General features: G+C 48.9%; 1 protein-coding gene across 1 annotated transcript; it reads right to left on the reverse strand.

Moving 5' to 3' along the window:
• Positions 1-635: 635 nt before the first annotated feature.
• Positions 636-12,033, reverse strand: Phyhip (phytanoyl-CoA 2-hydroxylase interacting protein). The gene is made up of 5 exons (XM_052191008.1): positions 11,590-12,033; positions 7,736-7,920; positions 6,197-6,371; positions 3,846-3,963; positions 636-2,621 (listed from the first exon to the last, which is right to left on the reverse strand). The coding sequence occupies exons 2-5, from the start codon at positions 7,898-7,900 to the stop codon at positions 2,087-2,089; spliced, it is 993 nt and encodes a 330-aa protein (XP_052046968.1). The 5' UTR covers positions 7,901-7,920; positions 11,590-12,033; the 3' UTR covers positions 636-2,086.
• Between the last annotated feature and the right edge of the window lie 10,015 nt (positions 12,034-22,048).

Genomic DNA, 22,048 nt, shown 5'->3' on the forward strand with positions numbered 1-22,048 from the left:
TAGTGCCTTTATGAAAGAGGCTGGGGGGTGGGGTAGGCTGAGGTGTGGCTCAGTGGAGTGCTTGTCTAGCATGCAAAAATCCCTGGGTTCGGTCTCCAGCTTCTTATAAACCAGATGTGGCAGTACACACCTGTAACCCCAGCCCTGTGGAGGCAGAAACAGGAGGATCAGAAGTACAAGTGCGTCTCACATAAAGAGTTGGAAGCTAACTTGACTAGAAATCCTATCTTTTAAAAAGAGGGCCTGCTGGAGAGATGGCTCAGCATTTAAGAGCACTGGCTACTCTTCCAGAGGACCCAGGTTCAAATCCCAGCACTTACCTGGTGGCTCACAGTCCTCGGGGCCTTCTTTTGGCTAGGGACCAGGTGTGTACGTGGTACACTGACATGTTCATAAAAAGAAAATAGAAATTTAAGGCTGGGGAAACTTATTCACCCCTTCCATCTTAGTAGGAGGTGTGGGGCACACAGAAATGAGGCAAAGATGGCTGTCTATGTATCAGAAAGCAGGACCTCCCCAGACATTACATCTGAAGATATCTTGGTTTTAGGAAATTCTCAATTTCTAGAATGGTGAGAGTTTGTAAGTCTATGGCATTTCATCGTAGCCGTCTAAATGGACCAAGACAGACGGAGCCCTTGGGCCATTGTGGTTTATTGATGCGTATGGCAAGCACAGCACAGAAGGGTGTGCCCCACCCGGGGACACAGGACAAGGCAGCAGGCCGCGGCCACAGCAATGCTGTCAGCAGAGGGGAAGGGCCACGGGGGTCAAAACCTCTTCATACATTTTCCAGGATCCCAGATCTCTTGGCCCACCCCAGTGAGGTACCCGACTGTCTATCAGCCCTGGGTAACCAGCCACTCACAGTCCCTCAGAGGTATGGCCCTGTGGGTCTGGCAGCTCCTCTGTCCTTCACCGATGTATCAGGTGTATCATCTCTGTCACCCCTGAAAATGTTACCATGACAATCCCTCCCTCTATTCTGTCTCCACCTGCTTGTCTTGTCTCAGGGAGTCCACCCTCCCCGTCCTCCTGATCCAGACAACAGTAAGAACAAGATGAAAACACAGGGAGCTGTGGGGGAATTCATCGGGAACTCCCCAGGGGATCAGCCCAGAGAGCTGGGGTGGTGTGGTGTGATGGAGAGCCGGACATCTGGCTCACATGGCGCGAACAGTCGTGACTCTCCGGCAGTGCGGGCTAGTGAGGGAGCAGAGTGCGCAGCTGGGCAGGGTGCCAGGGCTCTGTGGGTCACGCTCGGTTCTCTAGCTCTGTCAGGCCCATCAAGACATGAGGTGGCCCGCTTCTGGCTGAGGAACAGGTCTCAGGGGTCTCCTTCCCCCTCCTCGACCCCAGCCGCTGTTTTCGCAGACCCTGGTGCTCTCTGAGCAAGGAGAAGATTTGCAGAGGCATAAATCATCCCCGGATAGAAGAAAGGAAAATCTCAAGAGACCAGAGCGAGCCCTTCAAACTAGAAAAAACGAGAGAGAGTGATTTCCCAGAGAGTAGGAGGGCATCTCAAGTGGCCCAGCAACGAGACGGAAGGGATGGACAGTTCTCCCATGCGGGATGTGGGCTCTGAGGGTTAAGAGCAGCCAGGGTAAGACAGCAGTGCAGGAGGCTATTTATAGAGGGAGGGGCCTGACCAGGAGAAGTCAAAGCCCTCAGGCCCAGCTGAGTAAGAAGGGGGCTGTTGGGGGTGGCCCTGAGTGGGGTGGGTGGGGCTAGGAAGGAGGTACCCCACAGCTTTCTGCATCTACATGGAGGCCAGGCTACACATGGGTGTTTGGCCCAGGACGCAGGGAGGACTCTGGGAGATGCCTGAGGACTCGGGGGAGGTCAAAAACAGAAGAGGGAAACAGAAAAGGAGAACCGGTCCCCTCCAAGTCCTCCAGCCCCTCCCCAGTGGGCCATGCTAACTAAGACCTTCCGTTGTCTCCAACATAACGTGGGAGGGGGAGTGAACAAGTGGAAGGAGCAGGGAGAGGGGAGAGAGAGCCAGCTCCCCAAACCTAAGCCATACCCCATCACACGCCCCACCCTCCTGTCATCTCCCCCCAGCCCTCGGGCTCCCCAAGAGTCCCTAGCGGCCCACGCTGATGTTGCAGGTTTTGCAGCTGGGATCTTTCTTGGCATCAGCAGTGGACAGGCTCATGAGCTGGTGCCCGCTGATTTCTCCCAGGGTGCCCAGGGACAGGTCGACAGGCTCGGTATAGATGATCTCCAGGATGAGGTCCTGAGCGTGGCGGAAGATCAGCTCTCCATCCTCCACACTGCAGGTCAGGAACTTGTTGCAGGCAATGTCCAGGAGGGGCAGCCGGTCGCGACAGAAGCGGTCCCCCAGGGAGCCTTTGGGTGCCAGCACCAGGATGGCATAGTGGTAGGCTGTGTACATACAGTAGAAGTCCGCAAAGTAGAGGTTGGTGCTGGGGTTGAAGAGGCGCTGGGCAGGGATCTGGAAGCGCCAGCGGCCATAAGGGGAGTCCTGGGGGGGCTGGCCGGTGTTGAACTCCGTGTTGCAGCTGAAGAAGACCCCGTGCAGCATGCCACTGGTGGGCGAGCCATGGCTTCCGCTGTTGTCCTTCAGGTAAGGCTGCAGTACGTTCCCACAGTGGGTCCTGCCCGCCGGGGAGGAATGCCAAAGAGAGGGGGAAATGCTGTGGGTTAGCTTGCTCTCCGGAGCCTGGCTGTAATGTGTAGTTAAGGGGAGTGAGCCAGCCCAACTCCCAGCATTCCTGTTAGCTTACAGCCTCCACTACCTGAGGACATGAAGTCCTTTCGTTCTGTCTCCCTGACTAGATAGACTCTGAGGATGAGAGCAGACTCTGCCTTAGCCTGTGTGCTGCCACCTAATAGGGAGCCTGACGCAGGTGGGTGCGCCTTGACTCTCATTCTGAACAACAACAACAAAAAAGTGGTGGTGGGGGGTAGCCTAAACAGGACTCTTGCCTCTTTAATACAAATACCAAAGACTCCAGTTCTTTGCTGCTTTCTTAGGGCAAGTGGGGCACGCCCCGCTCCAGCTGCCAGTAATGATAAAGACAGTAACAGTGGCAGATTGCCCTGACCTAGCTTAGAAGGACATGGACTTGAAGCAGGCTTGGGGGGAGGGTGGACAAGGCCTGGCCCAGCCTCACGCTTGCATGGTCCTGGCTGTCCTGAGACAAGTGACTGGCTGGCCCTTTGGTGCCTTGAGCTCAACCTCAGAAGGCTGAAGTACCAGATCTTGTCTGTCTGTCTGTCTGTCTGCCTGTCTTTCCCCTGCTCCCTTGCTCTCCTCACAAGAAAATCATGTACATGTGGACAAGCCTGAGGCAGCTCTGGTTGGACCATGTGGGTGGGACCCTCCAAGGCCCGTCGTTTGGCCTCCTCATACCCAGTTCTCTCAGCATCCTAAAAGATTTGCCCTGAATGGTTTTCTGGTACCTCAGACTCCTCTGTACTCAACTCAGAAGCTAAAAGACTGAGATTCCCCAGAGCCTTCCTTGCTAAGAGTCTTTCATTTTGCCTTCCCACCCCCATCCCCTGCGCTCCTAGGTCCTGAAATGCAGAGATAACTAATAGTGTGTGATAGACCCCAGCAAAGGCACTGTCCCAGAACGTATGACCTGACCAAGCCTTGCCAGCAGGGTCCTCTGCCAGGAAGCACTACTCCAATGTCCTTGACCTTTCTTTAGCCTCAACCCCAAATTAGCAGTCACTTAGAAAAAAAAAATTATTTTTTGAGACAGGGTCTTAGGATGTAGCCCAGGCTGGCCCCAAACTTGCAGCTATACTTCTGCCTCAGCATTCTGGGGTGGAGGAGGCTCTGGGAAGGCTCTAGCAGTTCCGACGTGCCCTACCTGGCATGCTGGAAGTACTCCTTGTGATGGTTGCGGTAGAACACGGAGAAGCGGAGCATGCGGCCAGCGATCTGCTCAGCCTTCTCCTGCAGCTGGGCAAGGTGCTCCTTGGCATAGTCTGGAAGAATCCAGGCAGAGCGGGGTGAGTGAACCATCAGCTGCACGATCACGTCCTCTTTCTCCTCACACTGCCCACCGAGCCTGCAGGCAGCATCACCCTCTAGACCAGGAGAGCTTCTCAAAGAGCCGGGACTCGGGTGGGGACAGGTCAGCTGGCCCTGGCTGAGAACATGAGGAGCTGTCTGCTGTTCACTTCAGTGTCAGTGTTGCCAGAGGCCCAGGGTCTCTCTGAGTCCAGAAAGGACTGAGGACTGCCTGTTATCACACTAGGGGCTCCAAGACTGTCATCTCAGGACACCCTTATGTGAAAGGAGGACAGATAGGAAACGTAAAGACTCGAGAAGGAGAATACAAGGTCTTTCTGGGAGGGCCCTTAAATCCAGGAGGCGAGAGCCGGTCCCACAACTAACATGGTGGCTAAGCGTAATTACAAGTGTTAGTTAATGATGAATCAAAGAACAGAGCCTGGATTTGGCAAGAGTTTACATAGAAGGACTGTGGCTCTAGCTGTCTACTTGAGCTCTCTATTTGGGAGAAATAAAGAAGGTTGATCCCAGGAGAGTAAATGTGCCTGCTCCCCAGCCCCACACCACGGAAGCTGAGCCTGGGGCCTTGGGGTCGAGGCAGATTTAGACAGTGCCTTGAAACAAACTCGAGAAGATGGCCTCTACATTTTAATTGTGGCCTCTACATTTCTGTTCGCTTGGTCTCTGGAAAGAGGAGGCTGGACCTAGCTATAGCATTTTCAGATCACCAATTTAAATTAAACACCCATTGTTTATTCAGTTCTGTGGGGTGAGGTGGGGCAAACCAAGACACCTCTCCTTCAAAGCACAAGAGATCCTCTCTAGTAGAGCAGCGGCAACTCAAGGAGACTGGGGGCATCGATTTTGGCAGAGGATGGAGCCAACAGCCTTGGGGGCCCCAGGGCAAAGAATGTTCTCTGTCCCCTTCCTTGTGACAGAGAGCAATCTGGAGCAGATCTCACATGGACACCAAAGGGATAGAATATTTTGGGGCAGCTCCTTGGCTATCGGCGATATGCAAAGTGGTGTTTTTTTTTTGTTTGTTTGTTTTGTTTTTCTCATGCTAGAATTTGTGAGTTACACTCTGCCTAAGAGACCTTACAAGACCATCAGATGGGACCATTTTTCCAGGCTAAGAGGAGACTTAGGACAAACAAAATGTCATCGACCTACCAGATGATCACTAGTAGACTACTGAACAAAAACTGTGATCTATCCAATGCAACATAATACTGCTTATACTTAAGTGGGAAATTCTGACAAATGATAGAGCACCCGTGTATATCACTGATCGTCTAGTAAAAGAAATAAGCTGTTCATCAGAGGGCGAATACTTGGTTTCACTCATATGAGTCACCATTCATAGTCAAAGACCATAAAGACAGAAAGAATAGCGGTAGAGAGGGCCCAGAGGACAAAACGGGAAGCAATGGCTCTGAGGGTATACTGTTCCAGCTTTGCAAGATGGAGAAGTTCAGAAAACTGGCTGTACAATAACAATATAAAACCACTTAAGACCACCATATTTAGAAATGGTTCAGATGGTCAGCTCAACGTTACATATATTTACCACAATTACAAATATATATTCTTGGAGCTGAAGAGGGCTTAGCAGTTAGGAGCACTTGCTGCTCTTGCAGAGGACCAGAGTCTAATTCCCAGGACCAATTTGGCATGGCTCACAACCACCTGTAACCCTAGCTCCATGGGGCCCAGCACTCTCATCTGGTGTCTGTGGGACTCAAATGTATGTGTGCATACAACAACTTTAAAAATGTAATTGTTCCTCCTTGGCCCAAGCTAGAAAAGTGGGTGGTATTGCCAATGTGCAGAGTGTATATCTGTCTAAGCAGCCTCTGTATCTTTCCTCTGGCCTAAACATAGCACCCAGAGTGCAGCAGGTGTCTCTGAGTATGCTGGGCCCTCAATAATGCAACCAAGCCAGATGTGTTATGGAAACGGGTATTAACACAATCTTACCCCAGAGCAGTTGTGTTATGGAGACAGGTATTAACACAGCCTTATCCCAGAGCAGATGTGTTATGGAGACGGGTATTAACACAATCTTACCCCAGAGCAGTTGTGTTATGGAGATGGGTATTAACACAGTCTTACCCCAGAGCAGTTGTGTTATGGAGCCGGGTATTAACACAGTCTTACCCCAGAGCAGTTGTGTTATGGAGATGGGTATTAACACAGTCTTACCCCCTGTGCAGAACTCCACAGTCTCACTCCAGCCGGACACCAGGTACTCCCCATCACTCTGCTTCACCGCTGTCTGCACCGCCACACTGTACTCAGTCCGGGGACTCAGGAACCAGTGGCCTCTCACCGTCATGGGCAGAGGCACGGCCTTGGCCACAAGCTTGGTGGGGACGTCCTGAGAAGTGGGGGACAGATGGAGGACCAAGCATCAGTCTGGAGGGCACACCTGATCCTGGCATTATTCCAGGTCTCTCCTCTTCCTCCCAAGGAGAGTCAGCGCTCTGTGTCCCAGGTGCCATTTCACTACAGAAGCAAGCAGTGGCTTGGAGTAACCTCCTTCAAGACCCCTGATGCCCCATTTTCTTGAGAATTAGTGGGAAAGGCCAATTGGGAGGAGAGCCCCAAAGTTGAAGGTGGCAAGACCTTCATTTTTGAGGGAGACTTCGAGAAATCTGCACACTGCAGTGCTGTCTCCACGGCAACGGCAAATGCTGGGAAGCCAGGGAGGAAGAGAAAAATATGCCTTATTCTTTGGGGGGAGGGCCAAGGGGGTGGTGTTGAACATTCACATCACCGTGGCAACTGGCCTGCCAAAAGACACCCAGATCTAGGGAGCTAGATCCAGAGAGAGAGAGAGAGAGAGAGAGAGAGAGAGAGAGAGAGAGAGAGAGAGAGAGAGAGGAAGGGGAGAGGGAGGGAGAGAGGTAGAGAGAGAGAAAAAAGGAGAGAGGGAGGGAGAGAGGGAGAGGAAGAGAGAGAGGGAGAGGGAGGGAGAGAGAGAGAGAGAGGGAGGGAGGGAGGGAGAGAGGGAGAGAGAGGGAGGGAGAGAGGGAGAGAGAAAGAGAGAGAGAGAGCGCCCACACCAAGGCTGTCACCCAGCGAGCCAGCTTCTTCTGCACTGAACTCTTCCCTGCTTCTGCATGCAGCTGGAGAGGATGAGAGGTTTCCTCCCACCTGCTCTATGGTGGCTTTTAACCTGGGGAAGGGACACACTGAGGAGAGACTCCTGCATGCCTTTTCTATACCCAGGAAACAGAGCAAGGGGCAGGGAAGGGGCAGAGAATCCCTGGGCCTGTGTACAGCATGATATGCCCAGCTAAAGAGGGGCCATGGCTGTCCGCTCGCCCAGCCACAACTTCTGGGCTTGATGGAGGTTTGGAACATTATCTGTGAGGTCTTGGGTTCCACCCACACACCCCCAGATGCTCTGCTCCTGTCTGAAGTTCTAGCCACGGAGAGAAAAACAGCATTGGAGCTGCGTTGTCGAAGCTGTGCTAGGCATTGGACCAAAGAGCATGAAAACATCTCTCATGGAATCTTTTCAACAGCTCTACAAGGGTGGCGTGATCATTCCATTTTTACCAAGGAAGACAGGAAGGCTCTGAATGGTTAGCTCACTTTGGCAGAATGACCCTGTGAGAAGACTCTGAATTTTGCCCAGGCAGCTGCTAGCTCCTCCCTCTCGGTTTAGAGAGACCATCAATTTGTTTCCTTGTAGAACAGGGGCTGGGGAGAGGGGCCAGGAAGTCCTTTACTTACCCGGTGCTTGAACTTGTTGGAATTCTTATTTTCCTTCTTGTTCAGGTCAATGAAATAATGGGTGACCCTCTCCAGGTCACTGTCTTCCATGGCCCAGGAGATACGGAAAGAGTCACAGGTGATATTGTTGATCTCGATGCTGTGGGGGGTAGACAGCAGCTCCATGCTCCCCTCTGGTTTGGCTCCTGTGGGGATTGAGGGCCAGAGGAAAGGTTAGCACCTCCCTCCCATCACAGAGCTTTGGTGAGGTGGAGTCTTGCAAACCCATCAAATACCGCTGCCTCATAAATGTTATAGAAAAGCCTGCAGTGGGATGAGACTGGGTAGGAGGGACCCGAGGTGAGACAGGGTATCCCCTGGAGGGGCCTTTTAGCTCTCCCTACAGGGTCTTCAGAGCAGACCGCCCCTGACAGGTGGCCGAGGCAGTGGGAATGTTGCAAACACTGGGCAGAGGGACAGATTTGCAGCAGATGGAGCTAAGGAGGGAGGGGCCCTCAGCCAGCAGGCGTGAAAAGAGAAAGGGTGGGAGGGGAGAGGACAGGGAGGGGGAGGAACACAGGAAGCACCTGCTGAGGGGCTGAAACCTGAGGACTGGGGCAGGTGGCAGGTCACAGGCAGCCAAGAGTCCACAGGTGCCAAGACCCTGGGCACACTCAGGCCTCTCTCCTCCATGGAAGTTGACTGGAGGGAGAAGTAAGGGACTCTGCTGTGCAGGGACAATGCTGTGGGTTTATCTTCGGTGGGTCAGGTGGTATGGGCCACAACTTGATTTAAGCTTTTTTTTTTCCCCATTACTTTGACATAGTTTCTGTTTTCACAGATTTCAGCTGACTTTTCTTCCTCCTGTCTTTCTATCTTATTTCTTTCTTCTTTTCTGAGATGCTTGCAGCCCTAGGCTCCAAACCCATTATCCTCCTGCCTCAGCCTCCCAAGTGCTAAAATAACAGATATGTGCTCACTTTGCTCTTTTAAAGAATTACTTTTGGTCTTTTTGGGGGAGGGAGGGGGAGGTCTAGACAAGTATAGCACTGGCTGTCCTGGAACTTGATCTTTAGACCAGGCTGGCCTCAAACTTACAGAGATTCTGCCTTTGGAGTGCTGGGGTTAAAGGCTTACATCACCACAGTCCTGGTCACTTTTGGTTTCTTTAAGGCAGGGTTTCTCTGTGTGGCTTTAGCTGTCCTAGAACTCTGTAGATCAGGCTGGCTTGCAACTCAGAGATCTGCCTCTACCTCCCGAGTGCCAGGATTAAAGATGTGCACCACCACGCTCAGCTTAAAGAATTCCTTTAACACTGACATCTCTTAGGAGCCGACATAAACTAATGACATCTCACACAAGTCTGGCACTATACAGGTACTATTATTCTCTTTATTTTATTTTACAGACAGGTAACCAAAGTTGGGGATGCTGACACATCCAAGAGCACACAGCCAGCAAATTACTTACACTCTGAGGTTGAGCTTTTTATTGTGGACTAAGGTTTTGTGTGTGTGTGTGTGTGTGTGTGTGTGTGTGTAGTGTCCACATGATATACAACTGTTCCTGTTGCTTACTTATCTCTTCTTTCTATCAGTGTTTTTCAAGTGACTGAATTTTCCCTTGCCTCCTACTGCCATTCCTTCAGCTCTATCCTCACGTTGTGCCATTTAGGCACGAAAGGACTGCACCATTATTTTTCCTGACTGTGCTTAGCTGCGCTAGAGTCAGTTGGTCTTGTCTATAGCCTGGTTCTCCTAGGAGTGGGGAGCTTGTCGGAGACACACAGCTGTGGATGGACTCGCTTCTCTCTTACAGCTCATCTCATAGCAGCTCCTTCCCTTGCCCAGGAGCTAGGGTGAGGGCACCTTGTGCCTACAAAATCAGGTACTTTTATTTATAGCTCCCAGAAAATCCAGCCCACATTTTCCTGTCAATTAAGCATGCTCTAGTGCCTGGTACCACTACATTAACCTGTGGACTGCCTGGGTGGCAAGCATAGAGAGGAGTGAGGGTATGGCTGACGGCCTTATCTTCCCAGGTGTTCCTCGAAGGCCACTATTAACTCAGCTTCCCACCCTGCAGCCAAAAGTCTCTGGCTTCATGCACAGGAAGTCTATGGTCAAAGAATCATGGGAGTCCTACCCACCAAGCCCTCACCAAACTGAGACAAACTGGGCTTGGGTAACTGGAAACAACCCTACAACAAACAGTCCTACTGTGTAAAATTTCGGGAAGAGGTATGGAGCAGCAAGGAGTTAATAAAGCCCTGGATACTGACAAGCTGCTTCTGAGAGGGCTTTCTGCACCCACGACCATGAACGCATACTCCCACCTCAGGACTTGAGTGGTTCCCGCCCACATGGGAGCCAGCCTACACCTTCCCCAAGCAGACACCTGTCTCTGCCTTGATCCCTCCTCACTTCTGAGTCTTCCAGCTTTGGGTGGTGGGTGGAGACTCCAGGCCAGCCTCTTGCTCACCTCTTCTTCTCTCCATTTCTGGCAGAGCTGCTCCCCACACCCTAGCCTAAGGTCTGAGAGAGTTGGGGCAGCTGGCGCTACAAGGGCAGCCACCCAGCACGGACGAAGGGTGGGTGTCAACCCAGCTTCTCTACACCCAGATGCCTAGGGAAGGGCACCCGGTGAGGGACAGGTTGAGGCAGCACCCTAGGAACACCCACACTCCCATGTGAATCCACCCTAAGCAAGCATGTCCACACACCCCACACAGGCAGGCATGCACACATACACATGCGCAAGGGGTGCCCACATATCTATGCCTTCATAGACATCCTCATTCCTCCACACCCACCTACGCATAGATGTGCCCCCCTCCGCCTTGCACATTCTAAGAAAGCCCCGGTATTTCCCCTGAGAAAGCTGTCGCCTTCAGGCCAACCTGCACATGCTCATGTCCACACATACCCACATGCATGTGCCCCTCACTGTCACAAGCCACATTGGAGAAGAGGGAGCCACAGGCATCAACACATGCACGCGGCTTCCCGCAAGAGGCCAAGCGTCCCACGCGGCTGCCTGTGCACACGTATATTTGAGCACGCGTCAATCCTTCCCCTGGGTTCTGCTGTTCTATCCATGGAGCCTTTGTAGGTTCCAAGGCACAGACTTTGAAAACATGTTTGCTTCTGGCCACATTGGGTCAGCCTGATTCTTCACAGGCCAACAGGTTTGCACGCCTACTCAAGTCTACCCACAGACAGAGGGTTGTGCCCACGCGTCCCACCTCCCCACCTCCTACTGCTTCCAAGTTGCCCCTCCCCACATAGAAACAGCCTGGTTGCTACAGTACTCCCTCAACATGTACTCTCACCCACATGACAAGTGACATGTCCACCCCCTAAAAATACTGCCTCTTGGGGCCCCTGCCACATATACCCACAGGCTACTCAGATAAACGCTGCCCCCGCACACATGTACCTCACGGGTAAAAATGTTCTGAAACATGCTACAAGCTGGTCAGAAACCCCAAAGGAACCTAACTGCGTGGAGACAGACCTATCTACGCAAGCTAGCCTGCAGCCTCCTCCCAACCATGCAGACACGTTTTACACACTGGGGCCCCTTCCCCAAGCCCATTCCAAAAAGCTACTGGCATGCCTGAGGGAAAGCTCCCCCACCCGGCTGAACCTTTTGGCATCGCCGACTGCGCAGAATGGTCACGGGGTAACTAACTGTGTCGCCCCGGAGACCAGATCCAGCTGTTAAGCTTTTTGCCAAGGACTTAGGGGAAAGGGGACAAGGTCGCCAGGCCTGGCAACCCAGGTAGACAGCCAGGACAGTTGCGGGACCCTGGTGGCCGCAGCTCTTAACCTCCCAGAATAGGCAGGATGGTTTGGGGGAAGAAGCGCACTTACCTGGCTTCAGCCGGCCCTGCAGAGGGATACTTGGAAGAGAAGGAAGGGAGAGATTCTGTGTGGATGATGAGCTCTCCAGGCAGGGGACAGCAGCCTGACGCCTGGGTCACAGGCAACGGGGCTTGCTCGCTCCTCTCTGGGTTATTGGGAAGTCGGCTTCCATGCCCCACAGGCAGCTCCTGTCTGGCTCGGCAGCTATCGCTACTGCTCTCGTCAAGAAAACAGTCGGCGTTGCTCGGAACCCAGCGAGTGAGCGCACAAGAAGAGAGAGGCAAGAGCGAAATCAAAGCAGCGTGGAGGAGAGAGAGAGGCAGAGAAATCGAGAAGGAAAAGGAGAGCCAGACCGAATCTGGCTCCACCAATGGGATCAGTGGCTGCTCAGCGTCAGGTGATAACAAGCAAGCTTGGTCCCTGCTCGCCCAGGCTTGTGGGAGGGGGAAAGGGCAGAGGGTCCCCTGGGAGCTATACAGATGTCCTTGGAGGCAGCAGCTGTAGCTTCTGCCACCTCTCCCCCATTCTTCCAGGACAAGATGCCTCCTGAAGTCCGTTCAACACACCCTCTACTTAGAAGTCTTGGGCTTGAATTCAGCCCCCAAACTTTAAGGTGCTCAGAGAGGGGTGGAGCTTAACCCACGGGCTCAGGAGGCTGGGGTAAGGGAAGGGTCTCAAAAGAAGTGTCTGAACTAGGGTTGGTGGGATCTTATCCTCAGTCTAGGTGGTCTCCTAGGAGACCTTACTGATGCACCGCACCATTTTCTTACCAACTCTTATCAAGAGAAACCAGCCCCGCAGCCTTGGAGACTCTGGAGCGTCCAAGGAGAATCTTCTAGCTGTTTAAGTGTCCCTAAGAAAAGGAGGGGAGAGAGGCGTTGTAAAATGGGGAGAGATGCATAGAGGCAAGAATGTGGGGGGGTGGAAGGAGACACAGAGCTTTGAGTGTTCTCATCCCAACCAGCCTCCAGGCTCAGGCCAGCAGAGCCTGAGACTGCAGTCAGTCAGAAAGGACGATCAGCAGGAGGCTTGTCTACAACCAACAACAGAGACTGGTTGGAAGTCCCCAAAAGAACACTCAAGGGAATCTGATGGAAGCAACAGTGATGGAGAGGCGATACAATGATGAAAAGCACAGGTTTTGTAGTCTGATGGAGATAGGAACAATTTCAGCTCTATAGTTTTCCAGCTAGGTGACCTGGGTAGGTGACTGTCCCTGTGAAGTGGGCTGATAATACAAGTTCATTGTTACCGTGGAATGAGATCATTATGTAAATCACTTAACTCTGGGCTTGGCACCGGAGAGAAGTCAGCCAAGTAGTAAGGGGTGCTATCTTTCTCATGATGCCCTGCAGAGTCTGCAGATTTCTAGGAGGAGGAGAGACATTTGGAGGGTACACTGAAGAGAATAAGGAGCCTCTGGTTGGCCCCTCTGTACCTACTGATACAACCAAGGATCAAAAATATGTTTTAGGGGCTGGGGAGATGGTTCAGAAGTTAAGAGCACTTGGAAAGAACCCAAGTTCTAGTTCCAGCTCACAAGCATCTTTCACTCGAGCTCCTCCAGGCATCCCATTGCCCCTTCTGGTCCCTGCTGACATTGTACCCATGCGGTGCTGTTGTATAACAGTTTCCTCCAAGATTGAAACATGTCATTCTACAGGGAAGCTCCCAAAACAGGTAAACAACTCAAAATAGATTCAGGAAGTCCCTGAAACTGACCAGAATCACTGGGCTCCTCTCTACCAGAGTAAGCAGTAATAGCCTGAGAGCCCGTCTCAGAGGAATGAGGCAAAGAAGACTCTGACAAACCAAGAAGGCTCTGAAACCAAACCAGCTTCCTGGGGAAAAAAAAGAAAGAAAAGAAAGAAACCAGCTGGACAGCTGGGGAGAGGTTTAGACCAACTGAGGAACCTGGAAAGGATACCCCCTAACCTTCTGGGCAGCCTGCAGGCTGTGCAGTATGCTCCAGATTCCTGGCTTTGTGAGCTGTCACCCATGCTGGGTGGGCTTTCTGTTGTGGTGGGCTTTGGTGTTGCAGCAGTCTTTGAATCTCTTCCGCTCCATTAAGTAAGCCCTCACCCATAGTGCTGTAAGTAACCCCAAATAAAACTCATTGCTTCACCAAGTTGGGCTTTGGTTGTAGCTGTACCTTGGTCTGTCATGCACCCCCCCCCCATCTAGGGTAAGAAGATGTGTGTGTTCTCTCTCTCCAGGAAAAGTTTTGTCACACAACATGTGCATCCACATACATGCAGGCAAAACACCCATATATACACAATAAAATAAAATTTAAAACTTTTTCTTCTGATGGATAGTGGTAGCACATGTCTGTAATTCCAGCACTTGGAAGGTAGAGACAGACCAGTCATTGAGTTTGAGGCTAGCCTGGTCTATAGAGCAAGTTCTAGGATAGCCAGGGATACACAGAGAAACCCTGTCTTGAGACAAATTAGCAACAACAAAACCTTTTTCCCCCCCATATTGAATTTGTGGTGATAGGGATTTTGCTCAGTTGGTGGAGTATTTGAATACTGCACAGAATGTACAAACTTCACCCCAGGAATGGTAATGCATGCATGTAGTCTAGTGCTCAGGAGGCAGAGACAGGGGTGAATCAAGAAATTCAAGATTATTCTTAGCTATATAGGGAGTTTGGAGCTAGCCTGAGCTACATAAAACTTAATTGTATTTGTGTTAAACATATACAGACTTTTGTTTTTATTTCTTAAACCTCATGTAGTATTTAGATTGTATTGGGTATTAGTAAATTATGGAAGATACACATATGCTGCACATAAATTCCACACCAGCTGTTGTATAAAGTACTTGAACATCCTCTGGGTTGGCATCTGTGGAAATGTTGAATCCAAGCCCATCAGTGCTTAGAGATGGCACCTGGCAAAGTTCTGGGTCCAGACAGGGATTCAGAGCAGGAAGAGAGGCCACTGTCCACAGAGAAGATGGCAAACAAGAAGGGGTAAGGGATGGAAAGGGGGTGATGTGGGACAGCGGAGGACTGAGGACTGAGGGCCTCAGAATGCAGAAAGCATCAAGAGACATGCATGGAGTCTGTGGATCCCGGCAGTGACAGTGACAATGACAGAGTGCAGAGTCCACAGAATGAAAAGCCAAGCAGAAGCCAGGCCTGCCTTAAATGGGCGTGAGAACCTGAGCGAGTCTGGTCAGATCGAGAACCACAGAATGTGGAGTGGTGTGTCACACAGCCAGGATTAAGCACCCCTTTGGCCAAATGCAAGGGCCCGGCCCCTCACACACCCACACTGAGATGTTGAAACTCAGAAGAGATCTGAGACATCACCGCCCAGTTAGGAACAGTTTCAGCTGTCTAACCTAAACCCTAAGACCAATCTGAAGGGCAGCAAGAGGGAGAGGGAAGAGTCTCTGTGACTCAGTTTCTCTTCCTGTAAAAGGAAGAATCCTGAACCATCCTATGCTTCTCTCCAGTTCAAGATGGCACATGAAGTCTGCCTGAGATCATGAGCTACAGCGGTGGTGGTAGTGGTGGTGGTGGGGTGTTAGCAGCCGCATGAATGACCCTTTGTGCAGCTGGTTGCCCGTGTGCCAGATGAGCAGGTAAGGACACAACCCTCTGCGTCAAGCCTCTTCTTGACTCAAAGGACTCCTCTCAGAACAGGAGGGAAACTCATGGTCAGAACAAAGCCAAGCCAAGTATAACTAGCTACATATAGGAAAACTATCAACCAACCAAGTGGATGCATTGCTACATTGGTTCTGTTTGGACTTCTTGTTGCTTTTGGACAAAGTTTCACTGTGAAGCCTAAGGCTGGCCTGGAACTCATTAAAGATTAAAGATGTGTGCCACCATGGCCAGCTCTGTTGGTATAGTAATCTTTCCTTACACAAGTCACACATGGTCACTATAGAAAGATGTAAGCACTTCCTTGTAAAAATTAAGAAGGAATTAAAGTCACTAGTTTCCCTGACTTTCAGAGATAGGTATACCATATGTGCATGTGGTTTATTACCAAAGGGGAGGGGTTATAACCTACTTTTCTGACTTAGCAATACCCTTTGATTTATGATATGATCTAAATCGCTGTCTTGGGTTCCATTGTCAGGTCCCTTCTGCAACCTTCTACTCATCTGATTCTCTCTCTCTCCTTCCCTCCCCCTCCCTTCCCCCCTCATTCTAAACAATACTGCACTGAACATATTTATAACAAAATTTCTTCTTATGCCTCAATTGCACTTTTGATAAACATGAAAATTTAAGTATGGTATCAAAATGAAGATTTAATAAACTTTTTTTTTTTTTAAAGATCAGACAGTTGTGATGGCTCACACCTCCAGTACTTGTGAGACTTCAACAGAAGAATTGCCTTGAGTTCCAGGTCAGCCTGGGCTACAGAGTGAGATCATGTCCATTTAAAAAAGGGGGGGGGCTGAAGAGATGGCTCAGCAGTTAAGAGCACTGGCTGCTCTTCCAAAGGTCCTGAGTTCAAATCCCTGCAGCCACATGGCGGCTCACAACCATCTGTAATGAGACCTGATGCCCTCTTCTGGTGTGTCTGAAAACAGCTACAGTGTACTCACATATAATAATAAATAAATCTTAAAAAAAAAGAAAAGACCAGAATCAAACCAAAGCAAACAGAACAAAACCACTACCTAAACAAAACAACCCATTTATGTGACAATTGAAGGGGTTGACTTTTTTGTTTTGTTTTTTTTGTTTGTTTGTTTGTCTTCTGGTGTGTCTGAAGACAGCTACAGTGTACTCACATATAATAATAAATAAATCTTAAAAAAAAAGAAAAGACCAGAATTAAACCAAAGCAAACAGAACAAAACCACTACCTAAACAACACAACCCATTTATGTGACAATTGAAGGGGTTGACTTTTTTGTTTTGTTTTTTTTGTTGGTTTGCTTGTTTGTTTGAGACAGGATTTCTCTGTGTAGTCCTGGCTGTCTTGGAACTCACTGGGTAGCCCAAGCTGGCTTTGAACTCAGAGATCTGTCTGCCTATGCCTCCTGAGTGTTGAGATTAAAGGGGTTTGCCATCTCCACCCGGCTAACATCCTTATTCTTTAGAAACATATGTTGTAATACTTATAAATTATGATTTGTTTCAAAACGATCTTTGTGGGCGGTGACTGAGATAAAACAAGAGTGGATAATTATTATTAAATCTGGGTTCTTGGAGATCTAATGAGCTATTTTCTTCTACTTTTGTGCATCGTTGGTAGTTTCCACATTAAACATTATACCTAAGCCAAGACTGCAACAACAAAGGATCTTAGCAAGCACCAAGACACAGTGCCATGCATGTGATTTGGAAGGAAGACTTGAGAGGTTGATTTATCAACCTCATAATTGAAAGGCTAATGGAAAGCAGGCCCAGCCCCAAAGTTTTTAAACCAGTGTACAATTTCAGATCTGAATGCAAAGACTATGTTGTACATAGTAGAGAGATGGCTAGCAAACTCAGTTTGATACACTATAGAAAGAGCCTTTTTTAAAAAATGTAGATTTTATTTACTTTATGAGTGTTTTTGCCTGCTTGCATGTATGTACATCCTACAAGTGGCTGGAAGCCACCATGTGTGTGCTGGGAACTAAACCTGGGTTCTCGCCAAGAACAGCAAGTGGTCTTAACTGCTAAGCCATGTAACCAGCTCCAATCTTAATACTGCTTATGCACTTTGTAAAATCAAAGTGTAGATCTTCTTTCTAGGTAAGCTGAGTGTGGAGATCCCATGAGCCAACAAAGCACGCACACCCATAAAACCCCTGCAGATGGTGTGTTTCACTTTTAGTGTGGTCTAATCTGGCCTATATCTGCATCACCAAGGGAGAGAAAAAGCCTACCACTCATGACACCATGCATGCACTTGGGACACCGGACCCAGAGGACCCAGGCTGGATCTGACCTGAAAGTCTCCTCCCTGAGGCCTAGCCTTCATGGTACCCCGAAGGCAATGCAAGCTTCCAAGGGAAGGAAGCAGCCAGCACTACTGCTCTGCTGTGACATCTGTCAAGCACAAGATCAGCAGGGCACAAGAGTACTAAGGGTGGAGTAGTGTACGCCCATTCTTTGGCGGTCACCAACAGCTCTCTAGTTGGGCCTAAGGCTCACTCAATGAGAGAGAAACCATGCCTGGTACTGGAGGCCTAGCCAGCTATTTAAAATTAGTGAAGTCATAGATCCTGGAAAAGAGTCTACAACCACCTAACTACTAAACCAGCATAATCCCTAACTACATTCCAATTATTTAACCGAATGCCTCTGGATTAAGTATCATTCTAACCCCTCATCAAGGTAACTTCTCTTTACAATAGATGGGGACCATTCAGAAACCCACAACTGATTAAAATACAGCTGTGGAGTCTAACATCAGTTGATACATCCACAGCACAGCTCCTGCACCTAAGACTTGGGGATCATTGTGAAGAGAAGGCAGAAAGGCTATAAGAGCCAGAGGACCAGGGAGTTTACTGTGAGGCTGTACCTCCTAGGAAAATCAGAGAAGCTACATCCATGAAGTTTTGCCAACACTACTGCCTAAGCTTACCTGGACAAGAACAACAGAATAGGCTTGTTGACATAGAAGGGAGAAAGTCCATGATGTCTCACAACAGACTCAGAACTACAGGCCACCAAGGAACATCAAGAGAAGGAGACATTGTCTCTCCCAGAACACACCAATCACTTATTTAATTTCAAATGGTCCAGATCAGGCCTGGTGGTGCATACCTTTAATCCCAGTACTTGGGAAGCAGAGGCACATGGATCTCAAGGATGGAGTTCAAGGCCAGCCTGGTCTTCATAGAGAATTCCAGAACAGCTAGAGTTATATAGAGAGACCCTGTCTCAAAACAAACAAACAACTACAAGGACAAAACAAATGGCCAGCCTTGAAAACATATACATATGAGTAACATTATATAGATGGAGCAAGTTGTATTTATATATTTTGGAACACGCAAAGCACTTGCCTTGTATTATGCATGATGTTCCAGGTTTGATCCTAGTATTTCAAGTCAAAGAGAGAAAATACAATAACTCTGCTTCTCACTTCTCACGGCACGCCCCACTCCCCACCCCTCCCACCCCCACCTCGCCCTGCCAAGCCTGAAATGGCTTTTACGTGAATCATGTCAGAGTCCTAAAAATAACCAACCTTTATATTTTTTTGCTTGTTTGTTTTGACTTTTTTTGGTTTTTGTTTTTGTTTTTGTTTTTTGGATTTGGTTTTTTCGAGACAGGGTTTCTCTGTGTAACCCTGGCTGTTCTGGAACTCACTCTGTAGACCAGGCTGGCCTCGAACTCAGAAATCTGCCTGCCTCTGCCTCCCAGAGTGCTGGGATTACAGTGTGCGCCACCACCGCCCAGCTGTTTTGACTTTTTTTAAATAGAAGATTTGTCTTATTATTTTTCCAGAGCTGAGGACCAAACCCAGGGCCTTCTGCTTGCTAGACAAGTGCTCTACCAGTGAACTAAATCCCCAACCCCTTGTTTTGATTTTTCAGACAGGGTTTCTCTGTGTACCCCTGGCTGTCCTGAACTTACTCTGTAGACTAGGCTGGGCTTGAACTCACAGAGATCAGCCTGCCTCTGTCTCCCGAGTACTGGGATTAAAAGTGTGTGCCACTATGCCCAGGCTTCATCATTATATTTCTATCTACAGCCAGACTTGTTCCTTGGTCTCAGCACAGACTGGAATCCATTCATTCGTTTTAAAGGTCTGTTGGGAACTCAGTATGTAGCAGGCACTGTTTCAGGCAGGAGGAATAGATGATGGAGATCCAGCCCACAACCAAGTACTCCTCTTCTCATAGGGCTTATGTTCTGGGAGGAGGAAGACAAAAACATAAACAAGCAGATGCTATAGTTGGTTTGGTGGGATAGGGAAAAATAAGTCAGGAAAAGCAGAAGGAGTCAGAAGAGGGTTGTTTTGGTTTGGTTTTTACAATTTTAAACAAGAGCCAGGGAATGGTGGCACACACCTTAAATGCCAGCACTTGGGAAGCAGAAGCTGGCAGAGCTCTTCAGTTTGAGGCCAGCCTGGTCTACGGAGTGAGTCTGGACAGCCAGAACTACCCAGAGAAGTCCTATCTTGAAAAAAAAAATTAAAAAAAAAAAAAAAAAGGCCATCAGAGAAGGCTTCTGTGTGATGGTAACTGGGGGATCAGAGAAGGAAAAGGCCATGTAGCATTCTAAGAGAATAGAAAGTTCCAAGCAGCAAGTGCAAGAGCCCTGAGGCAGAAGTGGGCCTGGAGCAACAGACAATATGTGAGGCCAAAGAGAATGTGTGGTTGGATGGTTGGGATTAGACCACGGAGGCCCACCTGGAAGGGAGTCCAGGCAGGAACTTATAATAATAGGAGTCACCAATAGTGAGGGTGGCTTGCACCAGAGAGGCGGTGGCTGTGTGTGTGTGTGTGTGTGTGTGTGTGTGTGTAAGATTCTGGAAAATCTAGAAAAGCTGGCATGGTGTGGGAGTCTGCAAGAGAAGGGGAACTGCAAGGGGTTTTCCAGTGAGCTGGAAATACACTCTGCCTAGCATGCCTCAGACCCTGGTTTTAATCCCCACTGTGGGCTTGGAGGGCAGAATTTTGCAATAACAACTAGTGGTTGTTAACATGGTTGCTGCTTGGTAAAATGGGGCCACTTTGTTATAGTTTTAGGATATCTAAAAATCTGGATGTGGACCTTGGGTTTAGATGGCTGGGAGATATCAAGTTGCATTGTGGACAGACCGAGATACCTATGTGGGGCAAGGAGACTTCTCTGCTGGAGTCCTGAGAAATGCATACAGTTTCTGTTTTGAAACTGACCAATGGAGGAAAGTGTGTGTGAGCCACCTGAATTCTCAGAACTGACTGTAGAGAGAACAAGTTGTTCTCTGACCTTCACACTCAGGCCATGACACTCAGGTGCCCACACTCACACAATGATGATCAATTTTAAAAATTAAAGTAATATAAATATCAAACACCTTAACTAGACAATGGTAATAAAGAAAATACAGGATAAAGGGGGGAGGGGAGACACTAAGAACTAAATGTCTAGAAGTCCAGGCACATGAGGAGGAACCAGCTAACCAATCGCCTGCAAGGGAAAGCAAATGAATAACACACAAGCCCGGTGGTGGTGGCAGCGCATGCCTGTAATCCCAGCACTCTGGGAGGCAGAGGCAGGCGGATTTCTGAGTCTGAGTCCAGCCTGGTCTACAGAGTGAGTTCCAGGACAGCCAGGGCTATACAAAGAAATCCTGTCTTGAAAACCAAATCCAAAAAAAAAAAAAAAAAAAAAAAAAAAAAGATAAATAACACATGGAAAACAGAGACAGTCTGAACTCAGGCAGCATTCCCGTACCACACATTCCTTTTATTTTAAGGAGAAGTATTTAAAGATTTCTTACTTGGTATTTCTGATGCCCGTTAAGAATTCAGAAATGTGTTTTTTACAGAATCTGGTTATAACATCTCAAGCCAACCTACAGTCAGACTCCTCAAATGATGGTTGAGTTTGTTAGTTACTTATCAGTAAGAATGATGATTATATTGACTGTGACATTCATGAGCATAACATGCAATAAGAGGTTATTAATAACAAAACTAGGTCTCCTAGGATCACATCCATTATGCAGGATTCAGCTAAAAATAATTTACAAGGTTCCGTTGAGGCTAGATGAAAGAATCCAAGCCCTCAATCTCTGGGAGAAAATAGAGAGAGGTATAGGAAAAAGTGTTCAAAGTCTATATAGCTTAATTAAAGGAGAACTGGAGAATGTCCCTAGACAGATTATAATACCCACGGTTAGGAAGTTAATTTCTAAAATGTTAAAAAGATATGGTTGTTCAGTTGGTAAGAGTACTTGCTTAGTATGCCCAACATCCTGGGCCCCCTTTCTATAAACTAGGCATGGTGGCTGCCATGGCTAGTTTATGTTAACTTGAAACAAGCTGAAGTCATCTGAGGAGAGAACCTCAACTGAAAAAAATGCCTCTATAAGATCAGGCTATAGGCTGGAGAGATGGCTCAGCGGTTAAGAGCACTGACTATTCTTCCAGAGGTACTGAGTTCAAATCCCAGCAACCACATGATGGCTCACAACTATCTGTAATGGGATCTGATGCCCTCTTCTGGTGTGTCTGAAGACAGTGACAGTGTACTCACATACATAAAATAAAAATAGTTCTTTAAAAAAAAACAAAACAAAACAAAAACCACATCAGGCTATAGGCAAGCCTACAGGGCATTTTCTTAATTAGTGATAGACAAGAGAGGGCCCCGGCCTGTTTCAGATAGGGATACCCCTGGGCTGGTGGTCCTGGGTTCTCTATGAAAGCAGGCTGAGCAGCCATGAGGAGTAAGTCAGGAAGCAGCATCCTTCTGTGGCCTCTGCATCAGCCTCTGCCTACAGGATTCTGTTTAAGTTCCTGTAATGGCTTCCCTCCGTGGACTGTGATTTAT

This window comes from Apodemus sylvaticus, chromosome 8 (assembly GCF_947179515.1).
Source record: "Apodemus sylvaticus chromosome 8, mApoSyl1.1, whole genome shotgun sequence".
Lineage (NCBI taxonomy): Eukaryota > Metazoa > Chordata > Mammalia > Rodentia > Muridae > Apodemus > Apodemus sylvaticus.